The sequence below is a fragment of the Triticum dicoccoides genome, chromosome 5A (assembly GCF_002162155.2).
Source record: "Triticum dicoccoides isolate Atlit2015 ecotype Zavitan chromosome 5A, WEW_v2.0, whole genome shotgun sequence".
Classification (NCBI taxonomy): Eukaryota; Viridiplantae; Streptophyta; class Magnoliopsida; order Poales; family Poaceae; genus Triticum; species Triticum dicoccoides.
In genome coordinates, this window is record NC_041388.1 from 672187189 (window position 1) to 672201944 (window position 14756).

Below are 14756 nucleotides of genomic sequence, written 5' to 3' on the forward strand. Positions count from 1 at the left end.
TGGTAGTCGGGCGCGGGTGAGATGAGGCAGGGGAGGGATTAAAGAGAAATGTGAGAGATTGGGGATTTTTAGTGTGGGGAGGCTTAGCAATGGCGCACCACCTAGCGGTGCGCCATTAGTATGTTTCGTTTTTAGATAGCAATGGCGCACCCCCGAGCGGTGCGCCATTAGTAATTTTTATTATTATTTTTTGTTATTATTTTTTGTTGCATCTAATAATTTTTTAGAAAATGAATATGAATATGAAACAGTAATATTTTTTTATAAAAACAGTAATAATTGTTGTTTAACAACAATTGTAGTCTATACTTTTTTATTTTTAAAAAATGAATATGAATATGAAACGGGGGGTGTTCGTCGGCGGCGGTGGAGCGGGGGAGGGTGCAGGGGGTGCTCGTCGGCGGTGGTGGAGCGGGGTGCCCCCTAATTTTTTATTTTTTTCGCTTTTTCCTGTTTTTCTTTTTTAAAATAATTGATGATTTAAGAAAAGTTCCAAATTTCTAAATATTTGCGAATTTTGGAAAATGCATTCAGGAAATCATAAAATACTAATTTATTCAGAAAAAATGTCCAGGTTTTTTTTAAGAAATCATAGAATGTTTGGGCATTTAAGAACTGTTTGTGATTTTGAAATAATGTTCATATATTAAAAAACGTTCACGATTTTGAACAATGTTCGCATATACAAACATTGTTCATGAATTTGCTTTTTCTCCACAAATTTAACAATGTTCATGATTTTTATAAAATGTTCATTACTAGTTTAAAAAATGTTCATTACTAGTATAAATTTTTATACTAATGCCGCACCGTGGCATAGTGCGCCATTATTAGTTTAAACTAGTAATGGCGCACTATACAACGGTGCGCCATTAGTAGTTTTGCAAAAAAGTAAAAAAAAAAAGAATTACAGTAGTGACGCACTCTATGGCTGGTGCGCCATTAGTAGTTCTAACTATTAATGGCGCACTTTGCCTGGATGCGCCATTAGTATGTTTGAAAAAATGAAAAAAAAACATTTTGTTACCAGTGGCGCACCTTGTGCCTGGTGCGCTATTAGTGTCTTCCACACTAATGGCGCATCTCCACATGATGCGTCATTAGTATATAGTAGTGGCGCACCACTTCTCTGGTGCGCCATCAGTGTCAATTTCATCTTTAACCCTTTTCCTAGTAGTGCAATATTCTGTGATATGATCCTTCAATTCCGTATTTTGTCGCCAGACCCCAGTATCAGCGAGAAGTTTTTTAATATTATTTCTCCTTTTCCTAGCAGTAGCTGCATTATGGAAGAAGGAAATATTTCGGTCTCCGTGCATCAACCAATTTGCTCTACCTCTTTGTAACAAAAAAATCTCTTCTTGATCCAACAGATTCTCAATGAGAACTACAATTTCTTTCACCTTGAAAGGGAATCTGTATTCACAAGGCCACGTTTCAATTTCTCTAACTTTCTTTTAATTTATCAATTCTCCGTTTTGGTCCTTTCAAGATCTCACGGTTCCGGGAATGTAGATCGGCGTGTACCGCTCGGGTGCTATCTGCGAGCGTCGGGCTAATACCAGCCAGCTTTGCCTTCTCCCAAGATGTCTTGACAATTTCACTAACAGTTTCTTCTTTAAGCCATCTGGTTTCAAATTTTTTAATACCCCTAATCAGCGGCCGAAACAAATTACCGTCAAAATAATCCATATCCAAAACTAACGGTCGGTGGTCAGAATATACATGGTTTTCATTAATCGCAGCCGCCCGAGGAAATTTATGTGCCCATTGTACATTACATACTGCACGGTCAAGATGTTTCCTAATCTCACCTCTCCTTCATGTAAAGGGGGCGCCTATGAACCCCATATCATCCAAGCCACATTCTGCTAGACAGTCACGAAAATCCTTCATCATTCCACTCGGTCTCGCGTTGCCCCCCTCTTTCTCCGAGGAATATAAAATCTCATTAAAATCTCCTAAAATCACCCATGGATGAAATCTCTAGAAAGACAAATATTTAGGAACGGAGGGAGTATTATTAGTTTACGGAGGAGTACATGTGAGCATGCCTTGTCCGTGTCGTTTCCTGTTTGGCGTCTCTACAAGACACAAGCTAGTACGTTTCTCACCGTTTGTGCGTATGACCCATAGTACCAGCATCCATGGCCGAACTCGTCTTTTCTTTGCAACCGCCGAACTCACATCACATGGCATCCACATGGACGGAGCATTTCGTTCGTCGACTATGGTCACGAGCACACGGCACACCGGCACACCCAGGCGCGACTCCGCGATCGCCACGCAGCGTGTCTGCGTCGCCCGCCCGAGACCACCGCATCGCGCACCGGAATCTGATGGACGCCGACGAGCGGGACCGACCCGCGTGCCTCCTTCGTCTCCCTCCAGCCGCATATGCCTCCACCTCCGCACCACACACACGCACGCTACTCCATGATGACATCTCACTCCTCCAGGATCTCCCGATAAAAAACTTCTCTTTCCCGTCTCGCCATCCCCGTGACCGAATCCACGAGCCGCCACCGCCAGTCGCTCTCTCTCTCTCTCTGGTGGGCGGCCGGGGAGATGCGCCCCTATAAAGCCCCCCGCCCCTCCGCCTCCCTGCTCCCGCCACTGACCGCCTGACCCGGCCCCCATTCCGCCGCCTGGGCTCCCGCTGGCCCGCGGCGCGACGAGATGGCCGTCTGCTCCGGGGGGCTCGTGGCGCCGCCCTTCGATCTGTCCGCCATTCGGGCGGGGGCGGGGCCATGGCCGCGCCCCGCGCGTGGCCCCGCGCGCGCGATCCGCTGCTGCTGCTACGCCCGCCCGGACCCCACGCCGCCGCGGAGGCTGCTGCTGCTCTCCGCCAAGGCGTCCGCCGCGGCCTCGCCGGAGCGCGTCCACGGGAGCAAGCCCATTGCCCGGGGACGCCGCCGCGTCGGCCTCACCGTCACGCCATCGCTCCCGTTCCCCTCCTCCCGGTACGTGCGCGGCCGCTCGCCACTTCGAATCTAGGATTTATCCTCCTGCACATTCATTATTAGTTTTCTTTTCTGGGTAGATAGATACGCTTGCCTGTTATATCTTGCCTCACATTCGCTTCTGGCAACAATCATGAGCTTTATCTTTGTTTATTCCAACATGCGTGCATTTTTATACAGTTTAATCAATAACGTGCCAATGCTGTAGACAGAAGCTTCATATTCATAGAGTCAGTATGTTTGCGCTGTTGCGGAATATTACTCCCTCCGTCCGGAATTATTTGTCGTGGAAATGGATGTATCTAACACCGAAATCTGAAATCTGGCTAGATACATCCATCTCTGTGACAACTAATTCCGGACGGAGGTAGTATTTATTTAGGGAATGAAATCTCTGATACATGATTCTCTTTTGTTCACTAGTATAGTTCTAGAAGGCAGCCCAAGCAGAATGATTTCTATCCGCGGTGCACGCCGAGAGGGCCGGCTCCCCAGTCCCGCGACACCCCGCCCAAGAGAGGTGGGTTTCTTTTGTTGTCACTTTAAATTTTGAAGAAGAATGTTTCCCAGATGTCTACTCCAAAGTGAAAAATGCCCCAACTTGTAGTTATTCTGCGGTGCTAAGGAAATGCGTGTGTTTCTTTGGCACCTGCCTTATAGACACTGGTATTGCTAGTGAGAAGGAGTGGGGAATCAACCTGCTGGATGAAGCAGTCAAGGAATCTGGCACAAATGAAGATGGAAGCACCTGGTACAGAGAGAGCGGCGAAGATCTCGGTGAGAATGGGTACCGTTGCCGCTGGGCTAGGATGGGGGGACAGACTCATGATGGTTCCACTGAATGGAAAGAGACTGTATGTTCTCGCTGCTGCTTTACTTATTCTGATAGACTGCACTCTGGTTTTCATCACTGTATGTTCTTGTCCTTTCTTTCCCTTATCTGCTAGGTCAACATTGGTGCTTGAAATAGGCGTTTCATTCAACTGAAAAATGTTTTTGCTTTTAAAAGGTTATTGCCCAAGTAGGCATGTAATATCACAGATGGCCGATCATTTTTTATCACCGATAAGTTTTTAGCTAGTCCTTAGGAGTTTACGAGTTTCATAGCCATGTCCATTGATCTTTTATGTAACAAATCTCTATCTATTTATTTTTATGTGGCAGTGGTGGGAGAAAAGTGACTGGACTGGATACAAAGAGCTAGGTATGCAATTACTCTTTATAACTTCATTTATTTTTGGTGATACATGGTCTTTCTGACTCCATTTTTTAATAACACCAAGGATTTAATTAATGTGATGGGATAGTAACTAGTAAGTACTAGTACATAAATTGATTTATGTTCATTGACAATATTTTTAACCTTTATACAATTGTTGTCATTATTTCTTGACCTCTCAATACAATTTTAACATGTTAGGTGCTGAGAAATCTGGGAAGAATGCTGAGGGTGACTCTTGGTGGGAAAAGTGGAAAGAAGTTCTGCACCAAGACGAATGGAGGTGAATTAGTTGACTTGCAATTTCAGTGTTATAAGTATGTCATTCCTCGTTCAATGAATAAAAGGAACCATTCCATATCTAACTAAGTGATTACAATTGTAACTGCAACATGCCTTGTTGTTCCTTGACATCGAAAGCTAATTTTGACAAATGTTACCAGTTCCACAGATGTACTTGCATATATGCGGACATAGAACCTAAGATGGTGATAAAACCAAGCAACATGCTCATTTATTATATTATAATGTCATCAACAAAAAATTACAGCAAGCAAATGGGTCATCTGTAGATTTCTCTTTTATGTGTCCCAAGTGTATAAGATCCACAAAAAGACAGATGGGATCATGATTTCCTGACCCATGTGGGATGTGGCATATCTCGTAGTATATCACTGATATTCTTCCTAGAATCACAAGCTTTGTTTTTCTTCCTATCCATTCTACTTCCAATCTTCAGTTCGGATAGCACCTGCTAGTGGACAAAGGGCTAGTCGCTGTAATATATACTCACTTTTGGCGTAGTATTTGTAGCATTTATAACTCTTTGTAGCATTGATTACAGTATTATCTGTGTGAAGAAAATGGAAAATAAGTAATAACCCTATTACGTGAAAATATGAATTTGCAGCCCGTAAAGCTAGATCATGGTTTAAATGTTTAAATTGTGTAACACAGCAATCTTGCAAGACTTGAGAAGAGCGCAGAGAAGCAAGCCAAATCAGGGACAGAAAATGCTGGGTGGTATGAAAAATGGTGAGAGTTGCATCGTGTTTTTGTTTAGGTTTGCTTACAAGTGTGCTTCAGATTATTTAATTAAACTGTTAATTTTCTCCAAGGTGGGAGAAATATGATGCCAAGGGCTGGACAGAAAAAGGTGCGCATAAATATGGAAGGTTAAATGAGCAGTCCTGGTGGGAGAGATGGGGTGAACATTACGATGGTCGTGGCTCTGTATTGAAATGGTGAGCTTCTTGAGCTTCGACTTTCTTATTCTGTAAGCACCTTCCTACCTGTATTACTAAGTAATCGGACTATATGTATTCAGTGGTTTATGAGTATTACACTGTATATTTAGTCATAGTTCCTTAGGTTACCATACATACTGCATTTGCCAATTTGCCCTGTCCAATGGAGATTGACAACTGTTGCAATCCCTTTGATGGTCTTACAGGACAGATAAGTGGGCAGAGACAGACTTAGGCACCAGATGGGGAGATAAATGGGAAGAGAAATTCTTTGCCGGAATTGGTTCACGACAAGGGGAGACATGGCATGCTTCTCCTGGCGGTGACCGTAAGTTTCGCCACCATTGATAACATATATGCACAATGCACGTTTTATTGGTAACAATGTACTATGCTAGATTCTAGTAGTCGTTAACTTAATAATATTAACATACATATCCTGGGTACGGGGTCATAACAATATGCCTTGTATTTTTTTACCTACATCTCTAATAAATTACAAAGGTTTGTTGTGAACAGAGCTACACCAGGAACACCACCCTATTTTCTTTTGCTAATCATGCATGATAGCCTTTTGTGATTCCCTTTGACCTACAGGCTGGCGCTGGGCTCACTACCTTAATGGGTGACAGAAAGATATTCCCTGAACATTCCTGTACCAACTGATTTGTACAAGCTTCCACGAAATGCAAAGCATTGTGCTTGTTGCATTGATTGAAGAAAAACATTATGTACAATCCTGAAAGTTGGCTAACCCAACCGTAAACAAACAGCCCATTCTACACAAAGTAGCTAGGCCAAAACCAACCCGTAGCTTCTTTATGAATTTTGATTAATGTTATTGTTTGCTAAATAAATTATATTTCATTATAGTTGTTGACTATTCACCAGTTAGTTCCTAAAAATGTCATTCGTAGCCACATATGTTGCGTCTCATCGTGCCCAACTAGATAAGATGCTACTAGCTGTCTACTCAAACACACGTTCAACATCATTAGTGCCCACACACTTGTTTGTAGTGTCTTTCGTTGCTGTCCACATCAGAAATAGCACCAACTAGCTAGTTTGTGGCGATTGGGTCATACATTACCAACGACTGAGAGTTCCTTTAAATACTGTAAACTAATTGAAACAGTACCATTCTGTGTAAGTTGCATGCAGTATATCCAGCATCTCATTCTTAGAAATTGGATGCTCAACATGTATAGCGCTAGCAGTATATAAATCTTCATAGGCAGTTACTTATCTGATTTGAAACTTTCAGGCTGGTCAAGGACTTGGGGAGAAGAGCACTTCGGCAATGGGTATGTGCCGTCCGTCATGATGGTGTTGTTAAGATCTGTGTACTGAAATCATTCTAGAATATAATGATGCCATCAGTGGATAACCTGTGAAGTACATATGTTTCAGGAAAGTTCATAAGTACGGGAAGAGCACAACCGGCGAGAGCTGGGATTTAGTCGTAGACGAGGAGACGTACTACGAGTAAGATTTTTCACCTGTGAAGCTTATTTCCAGATTCAGAACAATTTTCTGATGCGATCAGTACTAGAATTATCCTGAGCGCGTTGGATCTCATATTCCTGTGCGTTTCACCATATACCAGGGCGGACCCTCACTACGGGTGGGCCGACGTCGTCGGGGACTCGTCGCAGCTGCTGTCGATACAGCCGGTGGAGAGGCCGCCCGGGGTGTTCCCGACCATCGACTTCAGCTCCTCACCCCCGCGCACGGAGGAGCCACCCGGCATGCCGCCTTCGTCCCTGGAGTGAGTTTGCAGTAGCATCCATCCCGTGGCAGGAGTAGAGTTCAGGCCCCCGGTTTTGCCCCCATCATTCATTCTTTGTAGTAGAAAAGAGCAGCAAGCGCAATCTGGCTTTCATTGGTTCATTGGTTAGACCTTTCTTTCCCGTGTAAATTTTTCGCTTTCATGTTCTATATTGGCATTCCGTCGGTTCTAGCAAACACTTTATTTCTGACAGACAGACAAAGTAGGCGAAATAATCGACCCGCTCGCGGTTAAATCTTGCCGTGTGCTTGAAATCTGTTTGTAGAGGTGCAGTGCGGTCGGATTTGCTGTGATCATGTGGCTGGACTAGTGCGGTGCTACGTCGTTGTCCCGGCGACGGCGAGAAGGAAGAAAGGTAGTAGAAAAATGGTGCTTGCGCGTTGGGTGATGTGGACGGCAGTGGCGTCCGGCGTGGAGACGTCGAGCTCATTCTCAGGGCGTCGCACCCCGCCGTTCAAACTTGGAAGTCCACACCGGCATTGACCTGCTATTCTGCTCGAGACGGCTAGCGTGGCACTCTGGCTGGCAGAGTCCTAATCATTTTCCCTTTCCCTGTGACGCAACCCGTGAGCGTGGAATTCCAGCTCCTCTCCGCTTATTAGTCACGCCGCACCGCAGCCCCTGTGGAACGCCACGCCAGAAAGAGAACAATCTTTTGTTTTTCACTGAGCTCAACTTGTACCTTCTCCACCCCGCAACAAAAAAGAGGACTTGTACCTTCTCCGAATTAGGCTACACCCGCAACCAATAATAATAATTTGACCGGAACCTGCAAAATTCTCAGATTCTAGAAAACGGATAAATTTTACAGGCGCTCTTAAACGTACAAAATTAATAGACCGGAACTTACAGCGGCATGGCGTATCGTCGATGATTTTTAGCGGTTTGTTTTGAAACAACTTTACAGGTTTATAAGTTGTACTCCTGCATATCTAGTGCTCCCTCCATTTTTATATACAAGGCCACAAACTAAGATTACAGATACCAATATAAAATTTAATGCATTCTTTGCAAGTTAGGCCTTATTCGGTTTGGAGGAAATCAAAATGTAGGAATTAGGAGTAGTATAGGAATTTCATAGGATGGCACTTGCCATCCTAAGGAATTGTCTTGCCTCGTTCCTACGCATAAAATGAGCTTTAAGTATATACGTATATTCCTCCAGAAACATAGGAAATGAATAGTATTCCTATAAAATTCTCATACGCGTTTCCTACAAACCGAATGCATCTATAAGAAAATTTCCTACGGAATCCTTGTTACTATGTATTCCCCATAGAAATCCTCCAAACCGAATGAGGCCTTAGCTTTTCTTTTCATTCACTGAGATCATTAATACTTCCTCTGTTTCTTTTTACCCCTCGTATAAAATTTGATCAAAGTCAAACTACATAAAGTTTGACCAAATTTATATTAGAAAATATGAACACCTACAATACTAAGACTATATAGTATGAAAATAGATTATTATAATATTGATTTCATATTGTGAATGTTGATATTATTTAATACATAGTTGGTCAAACTTTATAAAGCTTGACTTTGACCAAAACCTTATATGCAGACTAAAAAGAGACCAAGGGAGTACACCACATGCATACAGGAAAACTGTGTGAAGGAAGTAGCTGACTATCATTATGACTGCATGCATGCAAGTATTAAACAAATTGCTAGTACAAGAAAATATCATTAATTTTACCTCGATTAACGCTAGTGGCCTTGTATAGATGCAAAATGTATAGTATTTCATAGTGGCCTTGTATAAGTAAATGAAGGGATTAGTACGATTTTATCCCCATTATTTCACACACTTTCGGATCACATGTCGGCTAAGCAAGCCGGAGGTTCATCCTCCATTTCGAGCCAAAAACGAATAAATGGGGGCAGGAGCCCACACATCACATACGACCATTTAAGCCGGGCCTCCCGCGAGCAAAGCTGCCGAGCATCATCTCGTCCTCCTCCACCCGCGTCAACGCCGCAGTCAAAACTCCACATTCCCACTCCCACCATGCCGGCCGCCCGGCTGGCCGCGCCGGCCGCCGTCCTCCTCGTCCTCCTGCACCTCGCCGCGACGGCCACGGCGACCAACTTCACCTGCAGCGCGCCGCGGGGCACCACCTGCGACTCCGCCATCGGCTACCGCGTGCCCAACGCCACCACCTACGGGGACCTCCTCGCCCGCTTCAACACCACCACCCTCGCCGGCCTCCTCGGCGCCAACGGCCACCCGCTCGCCACCTCCCCCAAGACGCGCGTCGCCGCCCAGGCCACCGTCCGCATCCCCTTCCGCTGCCTCTGCGCCGGCAACGGCGTCGGCCAGTCGGACCACAAGCCCGTCTACACCGTGCAGCCGCAGGACGGGCTGGACGCCATCGCCCGCAACTCCTTCGACGCCCTCGTCACCTACCAGGAGATCGCCACCGCCAACAAGATCGCCGACGTCAACCTCATTACTATCGGCCAGAAGCTCTGGATCCCGCTGCCCTGCAGCTGCGACCCCGTGGACGGCGCCGCCGTCTTCCACCTCGCCCACATCGTCGGCGGCGGGGAGAGCACCTCCGGCATCGCCGCCACCTTCGGCGTCACCGAGGACACGCTGCTCAAGCTCAACAAGATCGCCGACCCCAAGACACTGCAGAAGGACCAGGTTCTTGATGTCCCGCTCCCTGGTACGTAAATTACTTACCCGTGCTCTGTTTCCTCTTAATGTTTTCTTGCACATACAACTAGTTCAATCAATACATGGAGTTTATTAATTGTTCTTGCAAACTTGTGAGTTCTGAACTACTTACAGAGATAAGTTCTGAACTCAGATTTCAGTTTTTCACCCGCAAAAAGAGAACTCAGATTTCAGTTTATCTTGAACCTTGCCAGTAGAGGAGTGCCAAGGAAGAATGCAAGTTATTAGGATTACAATAGGATAAATTAGTTATAGTCAACTACACGCAAGACCAGCCGGGGGAAATTCTAGTTCAGTTGCTTTGTTTAGTAATTTGCCCCATGGAGCTTAGGTGTTACTGACTTGCTGTTATAGTTCTGATTAAAAAGTAACATGGAACGTAATTCTAATAAATTTATTGCGGAATGCTAGTTAATAATCAAGAATGGAAAATTCAGGTATCTTCTCCGCGAAGTGCTTGTGCGGTGCTCTTCTTAACGTCGCACATATGCTTCGACTGATTCATCTAATTCAGTAATTGTTTTAGTAGTTTAAAAGGTGTAACTAGGACTATTCTTGCAATATGAGGTACTGCCACTAAGTCTGTGTTGAAGTTTTCAGTTGACTGGTGACAGTTTGCCGGAATGCAATTTAGGATAAACTAATGAGTTAATTATGGAAGGCCACATGCATGACCTGGGACCGGGGAAACTGAAAATTAAGTATGCTTGTGTGGAGCTTTATTCCAAATATTCAGCGATGACTAGGCGAGCCGAACAAGATGAGGTTGATGCGCATGTTTAAGTTGTTCAGAGAGATTGAGACCTCATGCTTCCACTCTCAACTTGGAAGCTTTTAGAGATGTCGCTATTTGTACATCCTGTATGCCAGGGCAGAAAGCTAATAAATTGCAGCCGTTTAATTGTCCAGAAAAAAAAATGCATCTCTGGTGTGAAATTTGTTGAAGAAAATCAGTTTTGAAGGTTCAATTGATTGAGCCCTACTTGGACTTGTTTAATTGGTTGTTAGCTGTTGCTGTCTCCGGGCAAACTCTCTGACTTTTTGGTCTCAAGCTATGAACATACGACCAATCCACAAAGTTGACTCTGACTGGACTGCTCAGTGCCCACGCATTTTTGAAGATTATACATGGATTCTTTTGACCACTATTCATTATGGTTCATAAGAAAAAGCCACTTATACAAAATGTATTCTGAATCTGGTACTAACTGCTCGTCGAATTTTTGTGTACTCAGTTTGCAGCTCATCAATCAGCAACAGCTCGGCCGATCATGATCTGCGCATCCCGAACGGCACCTACGCGCTCACCGCGCAGGACTGCATCCAGTGCCGCTGCAGTTCAAACACCTTCCAGTACGCAAACTTAGCTCCCCTGCTTCCATATCTCTCGAGCTGTTTCTATTTCTCAAGCAGTGACCAGGAGAATAACCATTTCTTCCCCATGTGGCTACCAGGCTAAACTGCACCGCCCTGCAAGGCAAGAAGGGGTGCCCGGCAGTGCCGGTGTGCAGCGGAGGGCTCAAGCTTGGGGACACAAGCGGCACCGGTTGCGAATCCAAGATGTGCGCTTACAGTGGTTATTCCAACAGCTCTTCACTCAGCATACAGACCACTCCTCTCAAAAACCAGACAGCACCAGCATGCGAGAGTAAGTGTAACCTCTAAACTCACAGACCCTCTTGGGGCCCCGAGCAACCGAGTTTCTCGATCTGAGCCGGCGATGAGACGTGTCTCTAACCTCTTGTTGGTATTGCAGAAGGAGGATCTTCGAGGTCGGTGTTCGCGGGGTCCATGTGGAGGATATCTGCCATCTCCTTCCACATGGTGTTGATATTGGTATGCTTCCTTTGATACCGAAGATGCCAACTCTAGCTGGTATATATATCTTGAAAAAAGGACTCACGATAGTACATCAATTTGTCGATCGATGTGATTGTTGTTGTAACTTGAAATTCCGATGACCGGTTTGTTGAGCTTTTTGTTTTTGACTATTCTTCTAGAGAATGAGTGGCGCTAGCTGCCTGAATAAAGCAATCATATGTGTAAGGTTTGCATCTGGAAGTGAATTGTACTCATTAGATTGGGTAATTGCAATAAAACGTTACAAGAGTAAACAACTTCAGAATGGTACTATACCAATCAAACTTTGTCGGTGTATCGCGACCTTTGCTATAAGGCCATCATACCCCACCCCTACTAAATGTTTGTCCACTAATCGCATGTTGCCTCGAGGGTGACAATAGAACACAACCACAAGACCCCATACATCACAATCTTATCTTCAAGCTTTCCTAGGGGATGAAGTTGTCTGATTCGGCAGTGAGTCAGTGATGGTTCCTGGTCTGGCTGGGCAGTATCGAACCTGGTTCCTTCCTAGGATAAAAGTGAAAGTTTTGCACGAAGGTATTAGTGAGTAGGAGGCATTGGTCGCACTTATCTTGGATGAAGGGGACGATGCCGGCATTTTTCGCCAAATAATAGAAATCATCATGAATTCCCGCCTCCTTAAAAAATGTGTCACTCGGCCATTCACACAGCCGAACCTCCGCCACACGCGGAAGATATTGTGGATCATACTACTTGTGTTGCTTGCACCATGAGACTTATCGGTCATCTCATACTACTTGATTGTGCACATGTTAGAGATCTTGCTTCGACTTGCCATTTTCACATTTTCATGCCTCATACATATTTACCTTGTGTGTTGCATCCAATTCTTGGACTCGTTGCTCCTTTTGGAATTGAAACTTTGGCATGAGCCTTTTTAAGCCATTTCTTTTGCGTGCATTATCTCTTAACTTCAATTTATCATACTACTACAGTACTACTGCTACTCAGAATTTTGCTCCTTGGTCATCTTTTGCATCAGTAAAACTATCAAATTTGACAAATTAGCACAAACACTTGATACGGAGAGTTATGATAATCCATGTACTAAATCTCGTTGCCATGAACTTGTTCAATTCACCTGTAAGAAAGAAGGGCCTGTCAGCTCTGACAAGAGAACTACTTCATCTCATCTATAAAAGCTCGTGTCGGTAACTAAGAACAATAGTTGCGTGATAACATAACACAGAAGCTCTAGCAGACTTGGAAGCGTCAAGTAGGTCACCTAAACAGAGTGCCAGTACAAGCAGCAGCAGAATTTTTGTCTTCCTGTTTGGCTGTTTCAACAGCGTCTTGCTTCATCGGCTGTCTCTCATAATCATAACCATCATAATCATAACTGGTAAAGTAAGTTTAGTTACTGATGAGATGAAGGATTACTGGAATAGGCATCGATGAAATCCCTCAGCGGGCAGCAGAAAGGCAAATTTGTTGATTGTTTCTCAATTCTTTCATCAGGTCGGTTCCAGAATTCGGCAAAATGAACCCGTGGCATCATTTGAGACATCACTGCTCGCCAAAAAGTTGACATGAAAGCAGGTTGTGCAGAAGGAATAGCGGTAGCGGTATGTGGCTGTTGTCACTCCACAAATAGTACCAAGCTTGTATGTGTGTCCCTAAAGCAAGCAAGGAGGTGTGGAATATTAAGTACACTTGTTAGGACAACCAAAAATAGTAAAAGCTAAGTATGATAATTAATCTATAGGTGATCAAAAGAAGCAAGGAGGTGAGAAATTAGACATATTTGTAAGAACAATTGACAAAGGCAAAAGCCAACTACTCAAAAGTATTTAATACCTTATCGTGGCCATAGTGGAAAGGCTGCGTACTATAGACCCAAAGTGGTCGGACCCTTCCCTGGACCCTGCGCAAGCGGGAGCTACATGCACCAGGTTGCCCTTTTTTTATCGTGGCCATAGTGGAGCAGTAAATTTTCCAATCTTGTGCGAACATAAGCATGTTCAGACTTGAAGGTCGACCTCCTTTCAGATACTCTATATAAGTTAGCCTGGCCCAGACGAGGAGCAGGACTTTGCACCGTTGTTGTTGCATTGTCTGTTGTTTCCTTGCTCACCATCTTCTTTATCCGGTTTAAAGTATCATCAGAGAGAGCATAGCCTAAACTTCTGTCAGATACTATAAGGGAGCGCAGACAATCAAGTTTACCGGGATTCAGCGAATTGAGGAAATCCTCAAAGGCGGCGGGTTGTGAGTGTTTGGCAACCTGTTCGGTTTGTAGGAATTTCAAAGGAAAAGGTATAGGAATAAAAAAAAGGAGGAAACGTAAGAGAACCAGCGTTCAGCATGCAGGATTTTTGGCTTCACATTCCTCTGGAAAGATTCCATATCCTGTACTTTCACGGGAAAATAAAAATCCAATCAGAGCTCTTGTTTTCGCGGAAGACCGAGGCAGGCGAGCGCTAACAACTGATGGAGCCTGACAGCTGTACTGTGCATTCAAATAAAATATGCCTTTCCTATGCATACTTCAGCTTGGAGACAAAAGCAGCTACTCTGCATGCCGAATAGATTATGTTTTGTAATCTGTACTTCACGCTTCATGCATAAGCTGCCTCCTGTGTTATTCCTGCAGCCAGCCGAACGCGTTTCCCTCAAGCCTACCTATGTTTCTAGATCCTCTGTTCTGCTCCGTTTTCATTTTCTATTCCTACGATTTTTCAAGTTCCTATGTTTTAATACCCTTTGTGCCGAACAGGGTCTAAATTGGATAATATGTTCTTTGAGCCCTGTTGCAACAAGTCTGCAGGGAGGTTGAAGCGATGCTCGCAAAGTAGTATCACTGCTTGTAGCTCTGAGATTGAGTACGTAGAGCGGACGAACACGACAAGGGCATTGAGGGAACGAGATTCAACAAGGGACATCGACCTACCATCGAGAATATCGGCTGTACCAACCCGATTGCAGATTTTCTCTGCGACCGGGAAGACAACATTTTTTTTTGAAAAAT

The 14756-nt window shown here is 44.5% G+C and overlaps 1 protein-coding gene across 1 annotated transcript; it reads left to right on the plus strand.

Annotated features, from left to right (window-relative positions):
- Positions 1–2423: 2423 nt before the first annotated feature.
- LOC119300411 lies at positions 2424–12026 on the plus strand. The gene is made up of 15 exons (XM_037577380.1): positions 2424–2963; positions 3392–3483; positions 3624–3817; positions 4128–4167; positions 4384–4465; positions 5140–5217; positions 5301–5426; positions 5636–5757; positions 6694–6733; positions 6840–6914; positions 7036–7200; positions 9106–9890; positions 11137–11254; positions 11356–11549; positions 11658–12026. The coding sequence occupies exons 1-15, from the start codon at positions 2680–2682 to the stop codon at positions 11750–11752; spliced, it is 2490 nt and encodes an 829-aa protein (XP_037433277.1). The 5' UTR covers positions 2424–2679; the 3' UTR covers positions 11753–12026.
- Positions 12027–14756: the final 2730 nt, after the last annotated feature.